This window comes from Astyanax mexicanus, chromosome 2 (assembly GCF_023375975.1).
Source record: "Astyanax mexicanus isolate ESR-SI-001 chromosome 2, AstMex3_surface, whole genome shotgun sequence".
Taxonomy (NCBI): Eukaryota; Metazoa; Chordata; class Actinopteri; order Characiformes; family Acestrorhamphidae; genus Astyanax; species Astyanax mexicanus.
Window position 1 is genome coordinate 73,134,674 of NC_064409.1, and position 26,685 is coordinate 73,161,358.

Here is a 26,685-nt window from a genome sequence, read left to right on the forward strand (position 1 = left end):
GGCACAGCGAGACTGAAACAGCCCGCGTGCAGTGCAGAAACCACAAGCAGGAGGACTCCGAAGCCGGGAGTAAAAGTACCAACACAGACAGGAGCAGCAGAGAGATAGAAAAGCCTGAGGATCGGCAGCCGCTGAAAGAACACTTTGTTTGTTGTGCTGGTTCTGCTGGAGCTCCGTCGCTTGCTGCTGGACTCCCAGCCCCAGAGCTGGACCTGCAGCAGGAGAGGTTGGTAGTAAACTCTCTGGAGTTTGGTCAGAGTCGCTTCATAGCCGTTTGAACTCTGCTTGTGGAACAAGGACTGCACTGAGACCAGGACTCTCAGTCTGAAAACTTTTACGCACTTTTACGCACTTCTGGACTCTCGCGTCTCGAGCGCGCTCTCGAGCACGCGTCTCGACAACAGCTCTCATCAACTTGCGAGCGTGGAGGAGAAGAAGTTCATTCTGCCTTCCTTCAGCCTTTGAGGTCGATCGAGATCGAGAAACGAGACAGCGAGAGCAGAAATCGTGGATGGAGAGAACTTCTGAAAGATCTTCTTCTTAGAGGTAACTTCACTTTGTGGGACACGTTGTGGCACAACACACTTCGTTACTTGGCTTGTTCTTGCACCTATGTCTTTGTCTATGTTCTTGTCTATGTTATGATGATGTTGTTTAAGAGGTACTCCTCCTCTTGTCTCTGTGGATACAACCAAAAATGTCTTCAATCCCTTTAGGTAGTTGCTTAGTCACATTGTGAGAACTTTGTGGGAAATCTGTCAATTGCATGGAATTGTTGGTTCCCTTCTCTTGGCTCTCTATAGGTCTATGTATGTCTATGTATGTCTATGTGTATGTGTAAGCGCGCGCTCATTGTGCTAAGAAACTAAGGCTGCTCTGAAAGAAGCAAATACAGCGCGCAAAAAGTTTGCCGGAGTGCCTCCACGTGTGTGCGCGCACAGCTGCGCTGCGCTGTCCGTGGTGCTGAAAGTGTGAACGCGCACTGAGCGGTACACTGTTAGACTGTTCGCTGCCTCTTATGATGCTTCAAATACGTAAGTAAGTAAGTTTGTTTGATGTATTTCTTGATCCCAATGCACAGCCTAATGTTCCACAGCATTCTACGCACTTCACTTTTACGCACGGAGGATTGAGGCTCGCGCATTCGCAGCGCTCACAGCATATACCTCGTGAAAGACGGTGCACGCTGGATCCAATGAACAAGTAATAACAAGAAAATAATACTGATTGTGGGATTGCAGCGAAAAAGCTGTAAGCGTTTGCCTCGGTGCACACTTGATGGAAGTAAAAAGTGACGCACTTTAAATTAAAATGCATTTGATTGCATTGCATTAATTAAAGCAGCAAACGCAGCAAATGCAAACACTTCATTGGACTCAGTCTAACAAACCAACACTTTCACTTTATAGATTTGTGCTGCACCTTCAGTTTATTAACTGAACTGAATAATAAAACAAGCAGCAAGCGCAAGCTCGCATCAGAAACCTTTTTTCCATGTGTGCACGCGCGCTTTCAAAAGGCTAATCAACCTAAAGATACGCACGCGGCAACCGCGAAGCTTTTGGAAAACTCCAGCTCGAGCTCGAGCTTGTTGCGCGCTAAAAACAACGCACCTGAAACTCTTCAACTCTTCAACAGAGGCTTCTGGTAGGAATGCAGTTAGTGAGGCTTTCTGTCTGCTTGGCTCTGATGCGTGTTTGATGCATGCACTCATGATTACTGATTACTACTATTATTGATCTGTTAAAACTTTTTTAATATTTAGCTATTTAGACTTCATTTAATATGTTTTTGCTTTGTGTTGGTTTGCACTGTTTAATGCATGTTGTATTTTTGCATATTTATTTTTTTATCTTTAATATAATAATATAACACTCCTTTACACATTAGAATATGTGCTTCTGCATATTTTAGTGCTTTCTCTAAATGAGCTGATTAACTGAATGTTGAACTGAACAGTGTGTTGGAAAAAGAAAAAACACTGAATGGGCACATTCAATCCAATTCAAATTTTATTACTTCTCACTCAATTCTAATGCATTTAAGGAAGCATTCACCCTTCTTTTACACCTTAGTCATGCATATGATTGCCTAAAGCTGCAGGTGTGTGTCTAGACTTCCAATTGCATAGGAGTCAAGCATCCTATGCAAGTCTTAGGACATTCATGCACTCATGCACGCACACATATACACACACACACACACATGCATAACGCATGAACATAGACAGCTTGTCTGTTCAGGACTGATCTGAATCATATAGAAATGAATCACTTGTGTTTCCCACTGATGCACAAAAAAAACCATTCAGCAAGCTGCTGCATTTGAATCAACTGCTTGTTTGTGTGTATTATAATGTGTGCTTTTTAGTCTTAGTGTTTGTGTGTTTGACTGCCTGCCCGCCTGTTCCCACACTGGCGCATGTGTGTGGGCAGTCACATGGCCAGCTCGTCCAGAGCCAAAGTGTGCGCACTATTTTTCTAACACCGTTGGCGATAAACAGCCGAAGGAAACATTAAGTCATCTGCGTCAGCAAGACAAGAAAAAAAGGCGAGTGCTGCCTCGCAGCGAGGGGGCACACACAAACCCACCGTGGTCAAAGTGTCAGATCTGCTTTATTATAGGTCTTTGTGCCTCAGATCATATCCAGATCTCTACAAGTCTGACTCACGCAGCATAAGACAGCCAGCATCGAACCAGATCTGTCTTGATACAGGATTCGTCTGGAAGCAGAGAATCCTCCTCCTATAATCATAAACAATATGAGCGGTGATTTGTAATGAGTTGCTGTCTCGTCACAGGTGCTCAAACCTGTCCCTCAGACTCCAAAAGTGCTTATTAAAATGTAACACGGGCTGGCAAGCGGAGAGTGGCATAGTTGCCAGGCAACCCTGGATCGGCTTTCTCTTCTTCGCGGCGTGAGTCAGACGAAACTTGATGGCGTTCGCAGTCTCTCACGCCCAGCACAATGCTGCAGCTGCAGCGCTTCACAAACTCCATCCGGATCTCAAGCCATGTGGCTGGTGCTGAAAGGCGGTTGTGGAGGGTTAGGAAACGTTTGGTAGATGTTAGGAGAGGATATGGAGATGTTACGATGCTTAGGGGAGACATTGGGGTGTTAGGAATATGTTCTAAGATGTTAAGTGGGTGTTAGGATTGATAAATAGATGTCAAGTAGATGTTTAGAGTTCAGAAAGTGTTAAGAAGTTTTAAGCACACGTTAGGAGAAGTTGTAAGATTATATATTTGGTAGATGTTCAAAGTTTAGGGAAGAAAGTAAGTAGATGTTTGGGGGGGATAGTTCATGTAGTAGGTACAAGAAGATATTAGGAGATGTGTTATTGCAGGCATATTGGGTATATTTTAAGAAGTTAGCCAGATGTTAAGAAATCTGAGTTAGGTGTTAAACAGGTGTTTGGTAGTTGTTACATTAATGTTTAATGTTTGAAAATAATAGACAAATGTTTCTGACTTAATGTAGAAAGGTGTGAAGTTGAGGAGACTTAGGAACATGTTATGAGATGTTAGGTAGATGTTAGGTAGATGTTAGGTATGCAGGGATCTGTTAACAGTTCACAGATCAGGTGATGCAGCTAGAGATAGAGGCCAGACACTCCTGAAGTAAATACTTCAGCTGCACAAGTGGCACTCGAAAACAGGAGCAAATCTGCATATATTATCTCTCAGCGTCTGCCGGCTGGCTCCGATCTCTCGCTCTCTGTCCGTTCGCCTCCCTTGTTCCACTTCCTTCCCTCTCACCACTTCATCTCTCCTCTAAAAAGTAAACCATCTGTTTCCATAACTACCGGGGAAATGTCTAAATCAAAATCCAGTCTGCCTTTTAGGAGAGAGCAAGAAAGAGACAGACAGAAAGAGCCAGAAAGAGAGACAGTGACAGCGAGACAGAGAGAGAGAGAGAGAGAGAGAGAGAGGGAGGGAAAGAGGGGTAAGCAAGAGGGAGAGAGAAAAAGAGAGAGAAAGAGACTTTCAGGGCACTCATTTTGCTTTTAATGGCTTCCGGTGTGGGAGATTCAATAGAGAGCGAGGGCAAGGGTGGAAGTGGGAGATAAGCCCATTAGAAGCGACAGAGCTTTCAGATGACACGGAAAAGAGGAACGAGTCACCTTATAGCTTTCACAGCACAATGCTGTCGCGCAATTTCACACATCACATAATATGGGCAGCATGATCATATCAGAACTGTTGGGTTGCATGCAATCTGCAACATCAGCAGCAAAAGCATGCAAATTAATCATGTGATGATTAAGATTATTAAGCTAAGATACTGAACTTTCCACAGACCAGAGGTCACCAACTTTGCTCCTGGAGAGCTACCATCCTGCAGGACATACCTTCATCCCAAATCTAGCACACTACATTCATCTGATACTTTAGACTAATATATATATATACATATAGGTTAATAAGGGTCATGCACTGTTGACCTCAGAAGGCTAAATGCTTTCCCAGACCCACACGTGCACCACAGCCAGAAGTGAAGAATCCCAGCTGCTCTCACATTCCCTTGTTGTTTCTTATCAAACCCACAATCGTCCCTCCATCCGTCTCTCCTCGCTCAGCTGGGGCTGAATGTCCCCCTTCATCCCTGTTCCACTTTGCATGCCAGGAAGACACATTCAGAGTTCAAGAAACCTTCCGGTAGCTGAGAGCAGCTCTGCGATTCTCACGCTCCTCTCCTCCTTTATTTGGAGCAAGAGATGGTGTTCTGGAAGCATGCAATACAAAGAATGTGCAAAGACTTTTCTAAAGTGACCTTTAGAAGAAATTGTACCCAACTGCACAAATCTCTGCAGAGTATCTCCAAGAATCTTTCAGAAACCTCACTCTCATTAATCTCAACTTCCTCAAGACGTTCTGAACCAACATTCTTGCAGACAGACGTCCAGACAGAACTCCTGCTATGAATCCACACTTTTCACCCACCCTTGCAAATTAATGCTCTTGCAAATTGCGAGCACGAGTTTGTCTGCCTTGCTGACAACTTTTTTTTTTTTTTTTTGCCAAATTTGACACCAAGCGAGAGTTCCCGCTGGGCTCCTCAAAACTGCAGGGACCAAAATTGGAGTCTCCAGGCGACACCAGCCTCTTGTGGGCGTTTGTGGAATCTTTACGGACGTCAGTTTGACGCAATCGGCCAGGCCACGTGTTAACGCGTGGGCAGAGGAGCGAGAGAGAGAAGTGAAGAGATGGAACAGAGGGAAAAAATGTGCTGTGAAGCACACTGTAATTATAGTCTAAGTGTAATTGCTCTGTGTTTCAGCAGTGGCGACTCTCATCGCCTGCATCCATGCTGATGATGGGTGCATGCTTGCACATACTAATGCTAATCAAGGGCCTGCCAACCATTGAGCAGGTGATATGATTATTGTTGAAGCATGGCTCGAGGCCCTGAAATTGCATAGTCAATGGAAAGCTCTGTGATATGATCTGCATTCCCAAATGATCCCTAAATTAAATTAATTGCGCTGATGAACCGACCATGCCTGATTGCAAACACCTTTGGCCTCACCTGTAACACCTCTAATATCAGTTGTTGTTTTCTGTGTTTGTGCTTTGTTCCACAGATCTGCTACAGACAAATATGGCCCAAACATTCTAGTGAAGTCTTCAACCCTCCATCCAAACCAACTTAGTGCACAAAAGTAAACAACAAAAACAAGAAAGAACAAGAAAACCTACAAGTTTAAACCTTGAACAGGAAACTCGCTCAAGCAAAAAAGAGAGCAGAAGACATCCAGATCAGTTCTATCGATCCATCCATCCTCTAAAAGCAAGAAGATGGAGTGGAGAACCCTCTCCTTGACCGGCCTTTCCTTGGCCCTATGTTTGTGTACTCTTATCGGCCTGACCCACGCTACTCCCTCCGGACCTGCCTCAGCCACCTGCGCCACCCTGGAACAGAGTCGCTTCTTCGGATTGTTCTCCTCCAAAACGGCCCTGCATTCGGCTCCCTGCTCCTGGACCCTGCAGAACCCAGATCCCCGCCGCTACACCGTCTACATGAAGATCACTAAGCCCACTGAGTCCTGCACCCCTCGCCAGATCAAGACCTTCCAGTTCGACTCCTTCTTGGAGACTTCACGCACCTACCTGGGCATGGAGAGCTTCGATGAGGTCGTGCGACTCTGCGATGCTACCTCCTCTGTGGCCTACCTGGAGTCCAGCAAGCAGTTCCTGCAGGTGAGGAAAGTGGTCCCTCGCATTGGCTCTGAGCTTCTGGAGATTGAGGAAGGTTCTGACGATGAAGGCAGCCACTTCAGTGCAGAGTTCCTGGTTGTTGGCAAGAGGAATCCTAGTGTGCCTGCCTGCGAGATGCTCTGCAAGTGGCTGGAAGACTGCCTGACGACCAGTACCCACGGTAACCCATGTGGTATCATGGCAACCCCATGCCAGTGCTGGGAACCACCCAAGAAGAGGGCAGGTGGCTGCTACAGGGGCGGAGTCTACGTGGACAAGTGTTCATCAACCATCAGAGACAGCAACAGGGATGCCGAGATCATGAGTAAGTGTGTTTGTATGTGTTCAAATATGTGTCTATCCCATCTGATTAAAGTTTAGCTCCATACTTACTATCCAAACTTGTTTTAAATGGTTATCAGCAATTTGAAGGACTTGAATTGATTAGTTAATGAGTTAAATTTTGGGGATAAAGGTCTTAAGTATTAAGTTAAATCTGGCAGAAACTTGACAAGAGTTTGGCAAGAACTTTAGCCCACTTTAGTTTAAGTCAAACTTCTGCATGAAACTTTTGATCGTCTTCATGTCTTCATTCTAGCATTTCTCTCAATCCCAAACACTAATGTTCCCCATTTCTCACAAACCACCCTTCCATGCAAGAAGCCAGAAATCTGGCTTGCAGAAGATGCCCCGCTGTGCCACTGAGTCATAAACAGTTGATTTAGCGGCAGCAGTGAAACAAGGGCACAGTTTCACACCCTACCTTCGCTTCTACCAGCCTTTAACAAGCTGCAATTGAAGTGATGCTGAGGTTTGCCGCTCACTTAACCCAGATGCGAAGCAGAAGCATGTGTGTGTATGTGTGTGTTCTCGGCATTACTGAGGTGTTAGCGAAGCGAGGCAGGAGGCAATATTCCACCACCACTGCCGCACAATGCCTCCGCAGCCGGGGAGGGCAGGCAATCGATGCGCTGCACTCGTGGTTGCCATAGAAACCAGCCTCTCTGCACCGAAAGCGAACATACACAGCACGGCGGGCATCAAAACCTCTTTTCAAGCTGTTTTATCATGCAGCGCCCTGGCATTTGCCGCTCAAAGCAGCCAAACACCGAAAGAACTTTTGTTCGTCTTGTTCATGTTCTTCTTAAATGTCTTCGAGTTTTGCCCACCCTTGCTGTATTGACTGTGTCGTTCGAGTGTATCGAATCCTGAAATGTGTTTGTGATAAGGCACAGGTAGATGAATGCCCTGTAAGTCTGGTGTAGGCACCTTAAATTCCTGGAACAGCCAGCCAAAGCTTTTGTAGTGCCTTTTTTTTGTATTAAAGAAAAATATGGCTGGGTGCAGTTTGTAATGTTCTCCACCAGGTGGCAGTATTGCTAGCCTAATTCCCAAAATCCCAAAGTGTAGAGAATTGGAGCTTACTTTATGCAGCATATAACTTATGCTTATACAGCTTGAAAATAAAATAATATCATGTAAATATTAACCATGCAATCCTACTGTTCTCCCACAGAGGGCTGGGCTGGTTGGACTCACTGGTCCGAGTGCAGCAATGAGTGCGGAGGTGGAATCCAGGTTCGCAGCAGGGCATGTCAACCCAAGGATGGCATCTGCGAGGGCGTAGTTGAAGAAGCGCGTGCCTGCAACCCCCAACCCTGCATTGGTGAGTCTGGATCTCCTTCAAATTTGAGGAGAACTTAATAAAATGGAGTGAAATGGAGTGAAATGTAGGTGGTGGAGGGAGGCTAACAGGTCATCTTGTCTTTTTATCTGAACAGGTAAAGTTCGCCAGCGTAGCCAGGGTCTTCGTTCCATCATTGGCCAGAGGAGGGACAATGGAGAGGAGAGCAGCCTTCTGCAGGTTCCTCAACCAGGTATGATGCCCTAAGTAACCAATTGATCTTTTATATATCTTATTGGTCTTAGTTTTGTATATATTTGTGTGTTTTAACAAGTTTAATAGGTTTGCCTCAACTTTTCTGGCTTCTTGTTGTAGAAACAAATCAAGATCAGTGGTCTTCATGGAGCGGTTGTTCCGTGAGCTGTGGTGAGGGCTGGCAGAGCCGAACACGCAACTGCATGACATCCGCACTTACCACACTGTGTACCGGCCCCCTGAGAGAGAACAGACCCTGCAACAACTCTGTTGTTTGCCCAGGTAAGTGATAGAACCTAGATGCACCAAATTAACTAGACTTGCATAGTTCTATTGTCCAAAGAAGTGTTATTTGAGCCCTTCTTTGACAGCAATTGCATCTCCACCTCTTTGTCTCTGTAGTGAATGGAGCTTGGGATGAGTGGGCACCCTGGAGTTTGTGTTCATCCACCTGCGGACGTGGCTACCGTGACCGTGTCCGCCTCTGCAAGCCACCCAATAATGGAGGAGAACCGTGCAGGGGCCCCACCAAACAGACCAAGTTCTGCAACATCGCTGTGTGCCCTGGTATGTATTCTTTGCCCAGTAAAGCACAAAACTGCAAATTCTAGTATATTTGCAGGCTTTTTGTGTTCTGGCATGTCATGTTCAGTTTGAACACCAGATGGCGCTGGAGTCCATAGTTTCTAGAGCCCATTCCTTGCTCTGTGTAAAACAGCAGACCATGCGTTTTCAACTGCACAATAGTCCACCACTGCTTTAGAGCATCCAAAAGAACCACATGCTAGTTAATGGCTTAGCATTTTTGGCTCTTCATTTCTTTTCCCACCATAAAAATCAAAGCAATTAAGAGTCCTTAAAAGTGAAGTGTCCTGAAAAGGCAGTGATTTACAGTGGGGAACATTAAGCTTCCTTACAGACCTCTGCACTTAAGAGGCCATCTAAAGAAGAAGCAATTTATGTCCTCCTGAGGCTCCTAATTAGCCCTGTGTTTCAGTCCATTAGTAGGACCACTGGGAAATGTCTTTCTCACACACGTACCTGCATGCTTACACTCCTGGGAGCCCTCATTAGTATAAACTCTTATTTTGACCCCATCTGAGACTTTTATCATTAGGACTTGCAACATCCCCTTAGTTCAACAGCAATGAATGCTTTGAGGTGAAGGTCTTGAAGACCCCTTGACCTAAAAAGCAACTGAGGAGACAAAAAAACCCTTTCACCCGATTTTAAACTAAAGTGAAGCTAATGGCCCTCGTCCTGTTGTCTTCACAGTCGATGGTTCCTGGAACGATTGGTCCGCCTGGAGTCCATGCTCTGCTTCCTGCTCCAATGGTACGATGCAGCGCACACGCGAGTGCAATGGCCCATCATATGGAGGCTCAGAGTGCAGAGGAGACTGGCGTGAGACTAGCAACTGCTTCCTCAAAGACTGCCCAGGTAAGCCCTCACGACTGTTGCCACAGTAGTATTAAATGTTTAATATTGTAGCTGTAATTGATAAGTATGAAAGTTAATAAGTATGGACTAATTAACATGGTGCACAACATGGAGCTGCATGGATCAAGCTGTACTAACTGGTTTCTTGGTGCCCTCTAGTGGACGGGAGATGGCTCTCCTGGAGCTCTTGGGGCAGCTGCAGCAAGACATGTGGAGGAGGAAGCCAGCAGAGACAGAGAGTGTGTGAAGGGCCATTTTTTGGTGGAGAACCTTGTGTTGGTGACAAAGCTGAACTTAGACGCTGCAATGAAAAGAGATGCCCAGGTACAAAGCAAATCCATGCTTGTTTCTTTGCATTTGTGAAAGTTTTTTTTATCAGCTTTATTTACTGTGCTTTATTCATCTGTGCATCTGTGCAAAACTTAACTGGGCCTTGTATTGAACCCTGCAGAACCCCATGAGATCTGTGTCGAGGAAAACTATGGCAGTGTGGTGTGGAAGAGGACTCCAGCTGGTGACACTGCAGCTGTTCCTTGCCCCTCTGATGCCACAGGTACGGATGCACATTTTTGATAAACCATGCTAGCTTTCGAGCAAGGCAGTGCATGCAGTTTGTGGGTCAGCACAGGCTGATCCAAAATAAGGGACAGCCTGTTCTTTTTTTTTTTTTTAGAGGAACTTGCCAACTTTTCCACTGGCCTACATTATCCTTCCCTTTTTCCCCACTGGAATTTGCCTATTTGCTTATCTTCAGATTTGCTTTTTGCTGCAGGCATGGTCATTCGACGTTGCACCCTGGATGCCGTAGGCTTGGCCTTCTGGGAGAACCCCACCTACATCAAGTGCATCTCTAAGGAGTTTGAAGACATCCAGGAACTGGTATGATTGGTTTAAAACAACCCCAAAAAACATGAACATGATTTATTGACCTTCTTATCAGTAAAAAATTATAATTATAAATAACCATGGTGTTTCTAATATTGTGTCCTCAGGCTCGTGAACACTTCAATAAGTCGCAGAAAGGTGTGTTAGTCGATGGTGTGTCTGAGATGCTCTCCAGGCTGAGAATGACCTCAGATGATGGGACGAAGTACAGTGGAGACCTGCTGGCAGTCATGGAAGTTCTGAAGAACACTACTGAAATCTTCCGCGGATCTGGTTACAGCCTCAGTAACGCTGACGTTGAGGTAAATACTGCCTCAAACCGCTAAACAAAAGACATGCACGACCTTCCTGTAGCTCAGCAGTACCAAATTTCTTGTCTTTTTTTCAAGCATCCAATTGAAATTCCTTCTTTCCCTTTCCAATTAGAACTACGCTCAGACAATCAGCAATTTACTGAAGGAGGAACACCATGGCAAATGGGAAGAGACACAGCTGGTGAGTGTGTATATGTGTGTATGTGTGATGGGTGGGTGTGTGGGTCTACCTTAACACTTTCGACATTCTCATTATCGCCCGGAGCCCATTTCCCCAATGCATAGAGCATAGTGAATATAGAACCTGACTCATTAGTGTGGATGACAGAATAGCCCTGTGGCGTGGGCCGGGAAAGGTGCAGTGCATGAGTTCACAGCTGGCACTGAGCACCATTAGTCAACATTAAGATGCCATCCTGGGTGAGTTATACCTAAGAGCACAGGGTGATTCATGGTCCTCCCATTTGTGTCTCCCAGATGAAGCTGATTCACATGGCCCACTCAGATTGTTCCTGTCCAAAATAAGGAGGAAAAAAAGCTCCAGTACTCCTACTGATATGCTTAATGTAGCGTGCTAGAAGACTAAACCATTAGACGAGAATATGCTGTTAGGTTTTTCCTTAGTTTCTATTAGGACTTGATCACAGTCTTTGATGCATTTGCCAATGCAACTGAATGATCTCCACAAGACATAAAAAAGATCTTAAAGACTTTACTGTATAAGAAGAGAGTATAGATCTAACTTTTCTAACTCAACAAAAAAGAAGGATCTTCAATGACTCTTTGGTAAAGTCAATGGCGGTATAAAGATGTCACCATTGTCATTAAGGGTCAAAGAACCATTTCCTCAGCCCTATAAAACCTTAAGAGTTTAGGTTTTCAAGTAAGTGCAGATCCCAAGTTGGAGAGCAGCCCTGCATTGCCCCGACCTCCAGTCTCCAGTGTCGCTAGAATTAACACGGTGAGCGAGTTTAACGAAGAAAAAAAAGCAAGCGAGCGAGACTCACACCGCCTACACGACAATCTGTGTGTTGTCATGGCAGCCCGTGAGAGAACAGGAGTTGTATAGGCAGTGAAAAGCGAAGGGGCAGGGAATGCGAACACCTCGCGCCTACACACTCACGCACGTCTGCGTCAGACGGACGTACGAAATTCCTCACATACTCACTCCACACGTACGAGTGAATCAGCCACCATCCATTTATGGGACCAAGGAAGTTCTTCAGCCTTCAATCTACAGTCTTCAATTGTTTGGTCTTAGACGTGCATGCAGAAATGATGTAGTGTCCACCAAACCAGAGTTTTCCCAGTAGTTGCAGTGATAGATGATTGATAAGAAGTTTGTGGGTTCAATACTTGGATTAACCCACCAATTACTACTTAACCCTTACTGTTCCTTGAGTGTTGTAAGCAAAGGATGCCCAACATCCAACACATTCCTTCTGTAGTATGGTCTTTCTGGTCTTAATACAAATTTTAAATTTTTCTCAGATGGGAGGCAGCATCAAGGACTTCTTCAGCCTAATTGAAGACTTCATTGACATGATCGGCAAGCAGATGAGAGATTTCCAAGACATTTATGAAGTGACTGAGAACCTTGGTGAGTTTGCGAAGCTAAAACATTGCAAAGATGACACTTACCTGAAGCACAGGAAGTCAACCTCATGTGGTCTCACCTGACTCTCACCTGACTCCTCCTCCTGCTTTCTTATGGTTCCTTCAGAGCTGAGCATCCAAAAGCGTCCCAAAACCATGACCTCCGATGTGACTTTCCCAATGAAGGGATGGAGAGGCATGATGGAGTGGGTGCGCAACTCAGAAGAAAAGATCGTTGTGTCCCGCAATGCATTGAGTCTGGATGTACCAGGTACACTCAGACACATTCACACACTTTAATTCATATGTCCATTATCCGTATGCCCAAAGGAATGGGATCTGTGGGCCCAAATTCCAGTATTTCTGATTTCTGATCTGTTTCCAGGTGCCGAAGACAGCACAGGCTTTGTGACTGGCATCGTTCTGTACAGAAACCTGGGCCCTATCCTGTCTCTGCAGAGGTACATTATACACAAACACATACACACATATACACACAGATAGTGTCCATGCACAGTCCAACACACTGTGTCTCACACATCTTGTCTTATATTGTACCTTGAAACAAGGCTAGACAAAAAAATCCACACCTTTTGACTACTACTAATGACTTGAACATTACTGCTAAATGTTAATCTTATATTATCTAAATATACATATTTAATAGTAGATACACTAAAGCAAAGTTGTCTTACCTAACACAGTCAATGTGCTTCTTCACCCTCCAGCAACAGCACCCTGCTGAACTCCAAGATTGTCACTGTAACTGTGAAGCCCAACCCTGGTTTCCTGACTGCACCTGTGGAGATCGAGTTCCCTCACCTGCACAATGTGAGTAGACCACTTAAAAATGATGTGTTTCTTTGATTTTACCAAACTAAAAAAAACTCTAGAATATAATCAAGAGGAACCATGCTGAACTGCTTGAATTTTTGTTCCAGGAATGGCATAAAGTTATTCAAAAGCAGTGTGTAAGACTGGTGGAGGCTAAGATGCATTAGAATTGTAATTAAAAACCAGGGTTATTCCACCAAATATTGATTTCTGATCTCTTAAAACTTATATGAAGAATATGAACTCGTTTTCATTGCATTATTTGAGGTCTGAAAGCTCTGCAACCTTTTGTTATTTTAGTAATTTCTCATTTTCTGCAAATAAATGCTCTTAATGACAATATTTTTATTTGCAATTTGAGAGAAATGTTGTCTGTAGTTTATAGAATTAAAAAAAACAAAGTTCATGAGCTGTATATATAAAAACATATGCTTAGTCCTTATATAGATTATGTAAAGATTTCCATATGGCATAAGGCAATCCAGATCTGCAGCATAACCATATGGAGCATATTTTTCACTGCAGTCTCGCTCACATATGCACTGTTATTCTCTCTCTCTGTCTCTGCAGGGCACTATCAATGAGACATGCATTGCCTGGGACGAGAGCGAGACGTAAGTGTTAATTCTGTAGCTGCTGGTTTCTGAGCGTGTGTATGTTGCTGGGCGAATGTGTGTGCTCTCCAAAGTTCTCAAAGCAGGCCAGTTGGCCCGGACACTTTCACAGCCGAAAAGGCCACTCACACCCTACTGCCCCCAGTGCCATGTGTCACCACGGCAATGTCCAAGTCATCCTCGCCCGCCTAGTTTCTGCCCTCGGTTTGAACAAGCAGGTCAAAACTAAACCATCTACTCAGGATTTGAAGATATACATCAGTGTAGCAGGAGAAACACACACACACACACAACACACACACAACACACACACAAGCATGCACCCAAAAGCGCAGGTGGGCCATTTGCATTTAGATAGATTCGCACACTTGAACTCCAAGTTGATATAAACACTGAAACACTTTCATCTGCCGTGCTCTGGCCCCAAGAACACTCACACACACACACACACATACATATACTCACTCTCACACACACACATGCACACTCACACAAATTGATGGAGAATACAGGTGAAACAGAGCAGGCTACGGTCAGCACCTGCCAGGTTGCCAGGTCAGGAATTAAAGGGCAAGGCCAAGCATCATTAAGGGCAGCAAGAGGAGCAGTCTGTCACTCAGCCTCCTTTTCTCCGCCCCCTCCACCCAGCTGACCCCTGTCCAGTTATTTGGGTTCTGTCTTTTTCAAGCCCAGGTCATGTGACCTGAAATCCACCCACCCCCCTCAGCCAAGAACCATCTCCGCTGCCAACACAGCAAACCATGGCAACCTACACCAAATCTCTCAGAGAAAAGAAAGAGAAAAAAAAAGAGAGAGAGAGACATTACCATTCCATACCGTTTTTTACTGTTTTAGTGAAAGTCAAAAAAATGTAAAAAGATTTAATTCCAAGAAATCTGCCATTGTGGAGAATTTCTGTTGGTATATTCATTTATCATAAAAGGTGCATCTCAGGTACAGTTATTTAGACTGGATTTTGGGGTTCATCAATTATAGTCATTTACTTTTATGTTTTAAAGTTTAATTGTCTACATTATTTGAACAATAGCTTTTCTTACATTGTGTAAAAATATGTTCAACTTTTTACATTGACTTCCATTGACAACCAAGCATCTCCAAAACAAATTACAGGAGAAAGTTGGTCCATTTATCCTGAAATACTCTAGTGTCTGTTGCATTCAAACAATGTAGAAATTTACAACTGAAAACAAATCTCTATCTAGTTTTAATGAGATAACAATGAAATGCAACTTCAGAACCCATGTGTTCTAATGGATCTAATTGAGCATTCCTATTGGTCCATTCAAAAATAAAAAGACCAGTGTGTACAAATTATGTATACAATTTTTTATTATAAATAAAATACATACTAAATTTGGATTTTTAGACCCTTTTTTAAACAATCAATTCCAAATAAACTGGATTTGGCATTTCTTCCAGTCTCTAAACACCATCTCTACAGACCTCTACCAGTGTATTGCACCAGTGTGGACAATGCAGCAGTGCAGTCTAATGATCTGAATGAGCTGAATGATCTGTGAATCTGTAAATGATGTATACCAGCATTAAAATACACAAAGAAACACATTCAATATCTTAAGAAAAAGATTAAGACTAAGGTCTACAGTCAGTCTACAGTGAGAAGAGCTGATGGTCTGGACTCTCTTTCTTTCTCTTTCTCTTTTTTTTCTCCTTGGCTTTTTTTTACCACTGACACACATTGAGCTCAACCTGAATGCTGAATTCCCACAAGGGCTGGAGAAAGGTTCATTGTTTTTCACTGAGAATATTTTTTTCCTTTTTTTTCTGCCTCCCTCTCCCTCTCTTTTCCTCTCTCTCTCTCTCTCTCTCTCTCTCTCTCTCTCTCTCTCTCTCTCTCTCTCTCTCATACACTCTGTGCGCATCTCTCTCTCTCTCTTTCTCTTTCCCCATCTCTCTCTCCCTCCCTCTCTCTCCCTCTCTGTCTTCTTCCTCTCCGTCTCGACCGCCTCCTCCTCCTCCTCCTCCTCCTCCTCCTCCTCTATCTCCCCTCGTGCAGTGCTTCTCTGCTGGGCTCGTGGTCGGCTCGCGGCTGCAGAGCGCTCGCGCTCGACTCCAGAACCAAATGTGTGTGTGACTCGCTCTCCACCTTCGCCATCTTAGCGCGGCCAAACCCAGACTCGGTAAGTCAGTCCGGTCCAGTCTGTGTAATTGATGAGCATGGTGTGTGTGTGTGTGTGTTGGGTGCATGCATATGTGTGTGTGTATGTGTGGTTCATAAAATAAGACACTACCTGTATTTGCAGACTTAATTGCCTTTGCAATTAAATTTAAATTGCAATTAAAATGAAATCAATTTGTTTAGCATGATTTGCATGCATGCATCAGGCAAAGCTGTGGATTATATTATATATATAGAGAGAGAGAGAGAATTTTTTTTTACTACAGACATAATTTATTTAGAATTTGAAATTTGCAGTCACTTTATATGCATATGCATTATATGCATGGTAATTAACATTTAATAATTAATACATGGCTATGGTACTATGGTATTATGGTATTATTGCTCCTCAGTACCACATAATCAGAATGCATGCATTGCATTGTGTGCAAATCACAATGAATGTGAATGTAAAAAAAAGAGAAAAAAAAAGGTAAAAAAAAAAAAAAAAAGAACAGTCATTGCCCCGGAACCGTGTTCTAGCTCATGTTCTAGCTTTGATGTAGGCACCTGCAGCTTGCACGTTCCACTCGTGCACATTAGCTGCTCTGTATGTGATTAGAGGCTTTGCCTCTACCTCTCTCTCTTGCCTCGCTACCATTTTGTTCTCCAGTTGCCTTGGCAACGGCATCCGCAGAGCCCAGTGTGTTTGTGCGAGAGTGTGTGTGAGTGTGTGTGTGTGTGGTATAGAAAATGGAGAGAGGCGAAAGAAAAACAACCCCTCCCCTCTTAGATACTAATGTATACTCTAAAACAGCTGCATAGCTTTATATACACTGCATGTATACATATGCATGTAGAACCATACATGCACGCTATACGTATGTATTGTGACTGAGTATGCAGTATATGGACAATGTACAGTTATATATCTAAAATATATATAATAGTATTTGGTCACAAGTGTGTTGGTGTATATATATATATATATATATATATATATATATATATATATATATATATATATATATATATATATATATCAAGACTGTTTGTGTATATACATTTCTTTTCATCCTCTCATTTTAATATATTTAAACATCTATTGGCTTTCTTCTTCTTTGTCCAATCCTGACTATTCAGACTATTATTACCTACATCTATTATTTACACTATTATTTATTATTCAGTTCAGTTATTTTTACTCTATATATATATATATATTGATTATTCTATTCACACATGTATTTTTACATATTCACATATACACTCTATATTGGAAGGGGAGACTGCAGCTAAAACTTACCTCACACAGCTAGTGATACTGAACGGTGGCTACCCAATCCGCCAATCAGCGATGAAGCTAAGCACCCCCCCCCCCCCCCCTCACACACTCTGTCCCTTTTTTTTCTTGTTGAGGTGTGCGAAAGAAAGATAAATAAAAAAAGAAAGAGAAAAAGAAAAAAAGAAAGAAAGAGAGCATATGAATGCAGACCAACCAGACAAACAACCAAACACTGCAGCATTCACTCTCTCTCTCTCTCTCTCTCTCTCTCTCTCTCTTTCGCTCTTATTCCACCAGCTCTGCTTCCTCAAGAAAACAGACACAACACACAAGCAGTCTTCTTTGTCTTGTTCTCCCTTTAATCTCGTAGAAAAAATGCCCTGAAACAGTCCAATCCACGCTATTACAGTAAAAGAGGATGCACAGGACAGTCATTTCCGTGCAGAAAGATGTGTATCTATTCATCTTTAGTCTCTGCGGCCTCCTCGTCCTGCTTTCCATACGCTTTTCTTTTTCTTTTTTTTTTGGAGAGACAAATATTCCATCTTTCAAGGGCAAAGCCTGTCAGACGTCTATTTGGGTCACACTAGCTAGGATTCATCCCGCTCTGTCTGTATCTTTTGAGAGATAAAAGAAGCAGTGCGGGCTGTGCCTTCCTGCACTGTAGCTACAGTTCGGTTCATCTCAGTTTACTTAGATTTACTGTCAGAGCAGAGATTTCTGCTCTGACAGTAAATTCTGAGATTACTGGTACCACTTTGGTATGGTCATAAAAAAAGGATTCTTTGATTGATGCCATACAATTAGGCTAAAATCATATATCTTCGAGTCTGTAAAGAATGGAAAAGAGTAGATAAAGCCTAGTCGTAGACTGTATTTTCCTTTCAATGGAAGATCAAATCTTCAAAGTCCAAGACTAGAGTTTATGAGACTTCATTGGAAACCTCGTCAAGCCCCATTCTCTACAAGGCAATATAGAGAATAGAGATATCATCTAAAGCTATTCCAGTATTCCAACCAGTTGAGTTGGAATACTGAAGCTAGCTAGCTATGGCAGAAAGTCTACACTGGCCATTCATTGGCCTACAACTGGTCCACATACTCTGTCTAACTTAATTCAGTCACCAAAGGGCAGTGAGTGTGTGGTGCCCACTGGCACACCATGGGCATTTAGCATCTACCGCACAGCAACACTGATTAATGCTGAGGTGAGAATAGCCCACCTGGCCTCTGCAGAATACACACACACACATACACACACATACATAAGCATACACACATACACATACACACTCTCTCTCTTTGTCTCATTCTCTCACCTTCATTTCTCCTTCCCTCAGCACTGCCCTACTTCTGCCATTCATACTGCCTGAAGGGACAACAGCCAGTGTATGAGTGTATGAGTGTGTAGTCCTAAAGACTGTGTGTGTGTGTAAGAGAGTCAATGTGTGTGTCTCTGTGAATGATAACTCAAATGCACGTCTCTCTTGTCTCCTGTCTCCTCTCTAGAACATGGATAAGAACCTGTTGCCGTCGGTTACGATGATCGTGGGATGCGGAGTGTCATCCCTGACACTGCTGCTGCTCATCATCATCTATGTCTCTGTTTGGAAGTAAGTAAAAAGACACACAAATAGTTTAAACGTGCCAAATATAGACAGGCTATATATAAATATATAAAGGATATATATGACTATATATATGTGTATTATATTACACAGTATGCTGTATATTACTTTATATTGACCTCATATTGACGCTTTTCTATTTCCCTCAGGTACATCCGCTCAGAGCGCTCGGTCATCCTCATCAACTTCTGCTTGTCAATAATCTGTTCCAATGCGCTCATCCTGATTGGTCAGACTCAGGCTCGCAACAAGGTATGCTATCACATTATGTATGGACCAAAGTGACCCTTTGAAAAAAACACTATGGTACATATTAGTTCCATAATTATTGCTGATTAAATGATAGTTGTGCTTCTAATGATGAATATAATCATATAATCATGTAGTATAATCCCATTCCCTTCATTATTGTTCTCTCCGCAGATCATGTGCACCCTGGTCGCAGCCTTCCTGCACTTCTTCTTCTTGTCCTCTTTCTGCTGGGTTCTGACCGAGGCATGGCAGTCCTACATGGCCGTGACTGGGCGCCTGCGCAACCGGATCATCCGCAAGCGCTTCCTGTGCCTGGGCTGGGGACTTCCTGCCCTGGTGGTGGCCGTCTCTGTGGGATTCACCAAGGCCAAGGGATACGGCACAGTCAACTAGTGAGTATTGAATATTGAGATCTCTATCTATCTTTTTTTTCTATGTCTATAACTCTTGGTCTTTCTTTTTTTTTAACTTTTTTTACTTTTTTAACTTATAAAAATAATACTTTGTCTCTTACAGCTGCTGGCTGTCTCTTGAGGGCGGGCTTCTCTACTCGTTTGTTGGTCCCGCAGCTGCCGTAGTCCTGGTAAATACCTGAATTACTATTGGTTTAAGATATAAAAACCTAAAAACATAAAAAAAAACAAAAGTACCAAATGTACAGAAGTTTTAGAGCTCACTATATGCTTGTGTATGCTTGTGTGCTTCAGGTGAACATGGTGATTGGTATTCTGGTCTTTAATAAGCTGGTGTCCAAGGATGGCATCACCGATGTAAAGCTGAAGGAGAGAGCAGGGTAAGAACCATCAAATTAGTAAAGAACCATCTCATCCACTTCCTTAAGCCATTAGAACTTATATTAGAACTACATTATTGCTATTACATTGATTTACATCAGTTGAATGGTTACCAAAAGATTATTTACAATTACAGTACTGTATTTAGCTTATTAATAACTGAATACTTACAGTACTTTAGGATCCAATGGGTTAAAAGGTTTTCCACACATTAAATTAATGGTCCTTCTATGGAATCTACTACTACTATAAACATAGAACATAGAAATGGTTAAAATAGCACAGGTTTCAGAAGCATATGTGCAATCAGATGTTCCTGGTTGACATAAAAAAGGCTTTTAAACACAAAGCACGCATTCCCATACTGCCTATGCCATATATAACACCTATATCATCCCCTGGCTCTCCCACAGGGCGTCTCTCTGGAGTTCCTGTGTGGTTCTTCCTCTGCTGGCTCTCACATGGATGTCGGCAGTCCTGGCAATCACAGACCGGCGCTCGGCTCTCTTCCAGATCCTCTTCGCCGTCTTCGACTCGCTCGAGGGCTTCATCATCGTCATGGTTCACTGCATCCTGCGCAGAGAGGTGAGCCGTCAAACAGGCAAACTCATGATCCCGACAATAAAGACTTGGAGCTGTGTGGGAATCGTGCGCTAATACACATCCCTCATGTTTGTTCTACAGGTTCAGGAAGCTGTGAAGTGTCGCGTCGTCGACCGCAAGGATGACGGGAATGGAGACTCTGGGAGCTCGCTTCAGAACGGCCACACACAGCGCCTGGTGAGTCCCATAAACACACACAAACACACATATATATGTATATATGAGCACATATTCTGTGTAGGCCACATTAGCATTCTTATGCATTTTACATGATGACCAGCAGCCATCACAAATAGCTGCTTATTTTAATTATTTCTCACTCGTTTTCCTCATCCTTACATCTTTTTCCCTTTTTCACAGGGTGACCTCGAAAAGGATGCTGACTCCAACAGAACAGGTAAGATTAGCATTAAAAAAGATATATATGTATGTTGGAACAAACTGAATCCCAGCATATTGTGTCTATTAGCATGTATTAGGGTGTATTATTATATTATGACCCAAGGCATGTTAGCGCAGGACAGTATAAAGCCTAGCTTCTTTCTTGTATCATATATTTGCAATGTTGCACATTCAAATATTAGCATAAATGTTAGCATAAATGTTAGCATAAATGACAAATTTAGACAATTTTATTATTTAAACACATTGTATAATATGTGGACTCAAGATGCCACAGTTTAAGGAAAATGTGTTTTTGGACTCATAATGACAATTGAATAGGCCCTAAAATACAACCTTGTGGGATGCCAGCCAATTTTCTGCCCATAACAATAGATTGAAATCCTCATATTTCAGATTAAGTCTTATTTTATTAGGCAGCAATGTAGAGTTGTGCTATAACCCCAATCAATTATCAATGGTCCAGATTATTTATGACTTCTTAATTAGCTGGCAAATGAGATCTTTAGAGTAGTTGTAGGAAATGTGAACATATTTCTATGGCAATAATTATATCTAACCTCACGTGCCAATCTGTGCTCCTCTCATCAGGTGGCATGAAGAGCTCTTCAGAGGAGAAGATGCCTCCTCCCCAGATGCCTCTACCCATGGGACCCAACTTCCACACCCTTCCCTCCAACCCCAGCGCCAAGTCACACATGCAGGCCGTCCCCGAGTACTCCAGCCACACGCTGACCCTGCGGAGGGAGAAGGGCCGCGGCGTGGACCCAACCTGCGGAAAGCCCGTCTACGTGTGCGACAGCGACATCTTCAAGCAGATGGACGTGGACCTCGTGAGAAGCCAGACCGAAGGCAGCGGCATGGACGCCGGCGGCTACGTCCTCATGCCAAACACCACGTCTACCCTGCGCTCCAAGCCCAAAGAGGAGCTGTCCTCCACCACCAAGTACAACATCGGCGTGGAGCAGCTGCCTCAGGCCCGTCTCATGCACATGAGCGGCGGCTTCGCCGAGCCCCAGGCCGCCTACGCCAGCAGGACGCTTCCGGCCGACCGCCTCAGCGTTTCCTACTCGGAGGAGCGAGACTCGCCCGTCCAGAACCTGCACAACATCTCCAGCGAGAGCCACATGACCAGCAGCCTGGGAGACACCTTTGACTCCATGAACTCCATGATGTCCAAGAGCGAGACCATCTCCACGCTGTCTATGAGCTCACTGGAAGTTAGTGAAGGGGTAAGCTGTGCTTTTCTGTGGATAATTACCATGACTAAGACTAAATCGTAAGATAGCTTAAGATTCTTAACTAAATGACTGCCAAATTAAACTTGGTTGTTTAATGATATGAAGTAACATGGAGGAAAAAGCTATTAAGATTGGTTTGAAATATTTGATAAAATATTGCTTTAGTCTTTTAACCTTAAAAACCTCTATAAACGCCCAAAAAAGACACATTTGTACCACTTAGCTTTAAAAAAAAAACAATGGCTGTGATGATGAAAAAGTCTAATATTCGTTCTGTTTTTCTCTCTTTCCTCTCCCGCCTTCCCTCCGATTTCCTCATCTCAGAGGCAGAAATCTCGTTATGCTGAGCTCGACTTTGAGGTAATTATGTTTTCATAACTCACCTACACAGCACCACCGCAATTTAGTGATGCATTAAGCATAATTATTCCATTACTTCAGTTTTGGTTCAGTCACATTATTAACCTGATTAAAAAAACACTGCCTAAGCCTAACCAAATGTTGAGAGATATTTCAGCCTTTTTCCTGCATTAATCAGAACAGAACATCAAATTGCACTCTAAAATCATAACATTAATTGAGTATTTTGAAGACAATTAGTCAAGATGATTTCTGCAGTAGCTTGCTGTATCCTTTTGTGGTTTCTAATCATATCCTAAAATATTCTTCCCCCTGTTTTCTTGCAGAAGATCATGCATACGCGGAAGCGCCACCAGAACATGTTCCAAGACCTCAACAGAAAAGTACACCACGCTGAGAAGGACAGAGAGTCGCCTGCTTCTGACAGCAAGGTGAGATGCAAATAGCCACTTAAATGCAGCCGAGATCCAATTAAGAGCACTTTGAATAGCAGCAAACGCCTTTAGACGACAGATCGTTGACAAGAGTACACTTCTCAAGATCGGGCCTCGTCAGAAACTAAGTTTATCACAAAGACCCAATTCTGTCTGACTAGAACTGCACAGCTTTCATTTTGTAGCTGAGAGCAAAGCCAGACCAGCCTTCAGTTCAGCCATCTAAGATCTTCCTCACATCTTCACAGCCATCTTCAGTTAGTTTTATCTTAAATTGCTTCTGTAGGAAGAGAGGAATAAATAGCAGGGTTAGAAAAGGAAGCTGAAAATAGCAGTTCAAAGAAATCTCAGCTCACCTTTTCCTCTTTAGAGTCCTAAAATAATGCACCAAGTTTAAAATACTTTTCCTTATTTAATCTTCTCTTCTAATCTTTTGTCTTCTCTGCAGTCTGTGAGGTGGAGCGTGTCTTCTGCGGGAAGCGACAAAACCAACCACAGCGTAAGTATATTTGTCTAACTATTTGACTTTAAAGACCTTGTCTTTAATCCAGACAGTTACAATACTTATACTATATATTTAAACATTTATATATGGTACACACCATCTGTCAAATCTTATAGCATTGAGCTGTGGAGCAGCTAAACTCCAGTTAAGTTTAAGATGAGTTGAGGAGTTGAGGATGAGGCGTTGGATGGTGACTATCCAACATCCTGACCTTACTAATGCTATTGACACTGAATGCAATCAAATCCTCACAGCAGTTATTCAACAGGGTTCATATGGTCATGAAAAGTAATGTAATAATTAAAAAAAAAAAAAAGCAATTTCCAGGTCTGGATAAGTTTTGGGAAATTAAAAATAACCAGAAAGTTTTGGAAAAGTCATGGTATACAAACATTTGGCCTACAAATCCTTGTGTTTCAGTTTATTGATGTATAAAATCTATTTTGAGCTAAAATAAATAAAAAAAATACATCCATCAGCACAAAGATTAATTCAGTAATTTTAAGCCTTGGAGCTCTCTCTGACACACATTTTACTATTGAAGATTGTGTGTTTTATCAGATTCCTTTTAAATCTACTAAATTATATCAATTTAAATTATAGTTTTAGTTGATTTTTGGTTTTATTGTCCATGTCTACTCTGATGTTTTAAAAATTGTGTGGTCATGAAAAAATCATTTTATCAATTTATTGGTTAAAACATGCATTGGATAGCATTTCTCAGACAGTAGAGACAGTTACTCCAATAAAAGCAGGATAATTAGCTTTTTTTATTACCATTGATTTTTCAGAAATGATGAGTAGAAGGCCCAATACTTGTGTTTGTCAACTAATATACAGTTTTCAAATTAATACTAATATTAATAGATTATTAATAGAAAACTCCACCAGAGAATGCATTTTAGGCTTTCCTCACAAGAACATCACTAACAAATCTTTTTCTTTTCACCTTTCTCCAGGACAAGCAGCAGGCCCCAGGAGAGCGGTCGTGGGAGAGCATGCCCCGGTCGCAGACGTCGCCCCCGGCCTGGGTACGGAAAGACCTTGAGCCCCTGGCAGCGTCCCCTCTTGAACTGCCCACCGTGGAGTGGGAAAAGGCCAGCACCACCATCCCTCTGGTGGGCCAAGACATCATCGACCTGCAGACGGAGGTGTGAAGGCCTTGCTGTGAAAACCCCTGTACACCCCTGGCTCCTTTTGGTTTGGGAAAGAAGGAAAAGAGGGCAGATTCTGAAGGGAATTGGGGAAGCGGTGGAAGCTGGATAGATGCAGAAGGATGAAGGAGATGAAGAGAGGAGTAGAATGAAGAGAACCAAAAAAAAGGAAAAGGAAAAAAAAAGATGGACAAAAGAGAGAGGAAGAAAAGGTGTAAGCACAAATTGTGAATTCATGTATCCTCAAGCTTCACCAGTAGCTGTCAGGAAGTAGCATTTGATGGTAATGTTAGTGGAGACGTGGAGATTTGATTGGTTCTGGTTGGCTTTGGTTCTCCTCCGGGTCCAAAGTGGTTGGCGAAGGTGGTTCCGCCGAGAGCTTCTCCCATTACTCTTCCGTCTGGTCCAGGAGAGGTGTGGTCTTCATGCCTGTGCCTTTTCAGTTTTTCCTTCGACTTCAGCGTGGAAAGGGGCGGGGCCTCTGGCCAAAGTACCGTCCAATTGCTCGGCTGCTTTGAGCTTGGCCTCTTCGGGGGCCTCTTCCAGCACCTCCTCTCCGCTTGCTAGTGGAGGAAGACGAGCGTCGAGCGACCTCCCAGCAGCCTCTGGGGTATTTCCAACCCTGCGGTGGATGGACGCATGTTTTTGCGAGATGTTTACGCTGTGGTTTGTGGTTTTTAATCGCTTTGATGTAGAGCTGCTTCTATGGAGCTTATTATAGACTCTTCCACTGAACTCTATTCAGAGTCTCTCAGCATAGCTTTTCTGGACTCGTATTCAAGGCTTGAATAGGACTATAAGAGCTGAACATCTGTTGTTGTTATCTTCTATTATTGTTGCAGTTATTATCATTGATTTTTATGTGTTCTTATGTGAATATCATTATGGATATGATTTCTATTGAATGTTATGTTTCTTTATTCTTTATTTTCTTTGGTTCGAAGATGTTTTGTCACTGATTTTCCAAATAAGTTCAAGTTTTAAGTCAAATCACTCATCAAATCACCAGATCCCAAAAAAAAGAAATCATCTTCAAGGCATAATGAGCTTTTCTTAAGGAGAAAGAGCAGAGGAGAGTGGAGAGGAAGTGGAGGTGTGGCTTCACAGAGACACTCAAACTCAAGACCTCATGCCCCACTTGCATTACGCCACAGCTGCGTCTGGAGCAACCCTGGTGCATTGTTCCCTGGTACCAAACGGCCGGACGCCAGTGACTGTGTTGCGGTGGATACGGATTGTCCTCTGCTGAAGGCCTCATTGGATAATTTGCATCAAATTTTTTGGTTGTGTTTCGCCTCCATTTCCGCTACTTCAGCTCTTTCTACAGCCTTGCGAACTATAGACGAAAAAAAGAAATGCATTATTAGGAAACCTCATAGACCATAGCATTGGGCCTTGAGGCACCTCAGCACATCCTTAACTGAGGCTGTTCTGGCCCTGCCTCTCCCATGAGCTTCATCAGAACTTCCACAGTGCCAGCTTGTAGAGACTGCAAACTCTCAGACTCTCACGTTGTGCAGACAGAGCGAAAGATAACTGTGCAATATGACGACGGACGCTTGATGCTCAAGCGAGGCTGATGTCAGACCCTTGACATATTTTTTTGTTATTTCCAGAGATTTTTGTACTATGTTTATAGAGCATATAGACACATTTATTATGAGAAGAACACTGTATAAGGACTTTGCGTTAGCAACGATCAAAGATTCTTTCACCGTGAGGATGTAATGGATGAAAGCACATGACATTGAGTCCTGTGACCAATATTAATTTTGGAAAATTAAAATAGAGATATTATATATAAAGAATAATAGACCATAGAGTTTCAGGTAAATACCTTTGGTTTTCTACTTGATGCCCCACCCCCTCCCCATTGTCAGATTACTGAATTGCCAGTCCTCTGTATTGTCCTGTGTTATGGAACTCTATGTGTCACCCTATGTGCCAATAACCTTCCCTCTCGTTCCAGTCTTACACGGTACAGGTGTTCAAGTTCCTACCTGAATGTTTTCTGTCCTTTTTCATTTCTATGTCTTTATTCTTTTATTTTTTTCCACGTGTACAGTTTTCAGAGCACAAAATGAATATGTGTTATTTCTAATAAAAGAAAAATCTATATTATAA

The 26,685-nt window shown here is 43.0% G+C and overlaps 1 protein-coding gene across 1 annotated transcript; it reads left to right on the forward strand.

The window, feature by feature from the left end:
* Positions 1-26,685, forward strand: LOC103029142 (adhesion G protein-coupled receptor B1). The gene is made up of 31 exons (XM_015603237.3): positions 1-546; positions 5,586-6,523; positions 7,715-7,864; positions 7,980-8,075; positions 8,198-8,359; positions 8,480-8,644; positions 9,353-9,517; positions 9,677-9,841; positions 9,969-10,070; positions 10,290-10,396; positions 10,510-10,704; positions 10,829-10,897; positions 12,208-12,316; positions 12,440-12,583; positions 12,698-12,773; positions 13,041-13,143; positions 13,717-13,760; positions 15,799-15,922; positions 18,698-18,801; positions 18,966-19,068; positions 19,240-19,460; positions 19,585-19,651; positions 19,776-19,861; positions 20,276-20,447; positions 20,547-20,642; positions 20,826-20,862; positions 21,459-22,099; positions 22,433-22,468; positions 22,795-22,899; positions 23,351-23,401; positions 24,367-26,685. Exons 2-31 carry the CDS (start codon positions 5,800-5,802, stop codon positions 24,562-24,564), a joined length of 4,617 nt encoding a protein of 1,538 aa, XP_015458723.3. The 5' UTR covers positions 1-546; positions 5,586-5,799; the 3' UTR covers positions 24,565-26,685.

Excerpts from the sequence above, each read along its gene's own strand:
- LOC103029142 (XM_015603237.3), top strand. The coding sequence starts at position 5,800 with ATGGAGTGGAGAACCCTCTCCTTGACCGGCCTTTCCTTGGCCCTATGT. Across the intron at positions 9,842-9,968 it reads CAATGAAAAGAGATGCCCAG|AACCCCATGAGATCTGTGTC; the intron begins GTACAAAGCAAA and ends TGAACCCTGCAG. Across the intron at positions 15,923-18,697 it reads CGCGGCCAAACCCAGACTCG|AACATGGATAAGAACCTGTT; the intron begins GTAAGTCAGTCC and ends TCTCCTCTCTAG.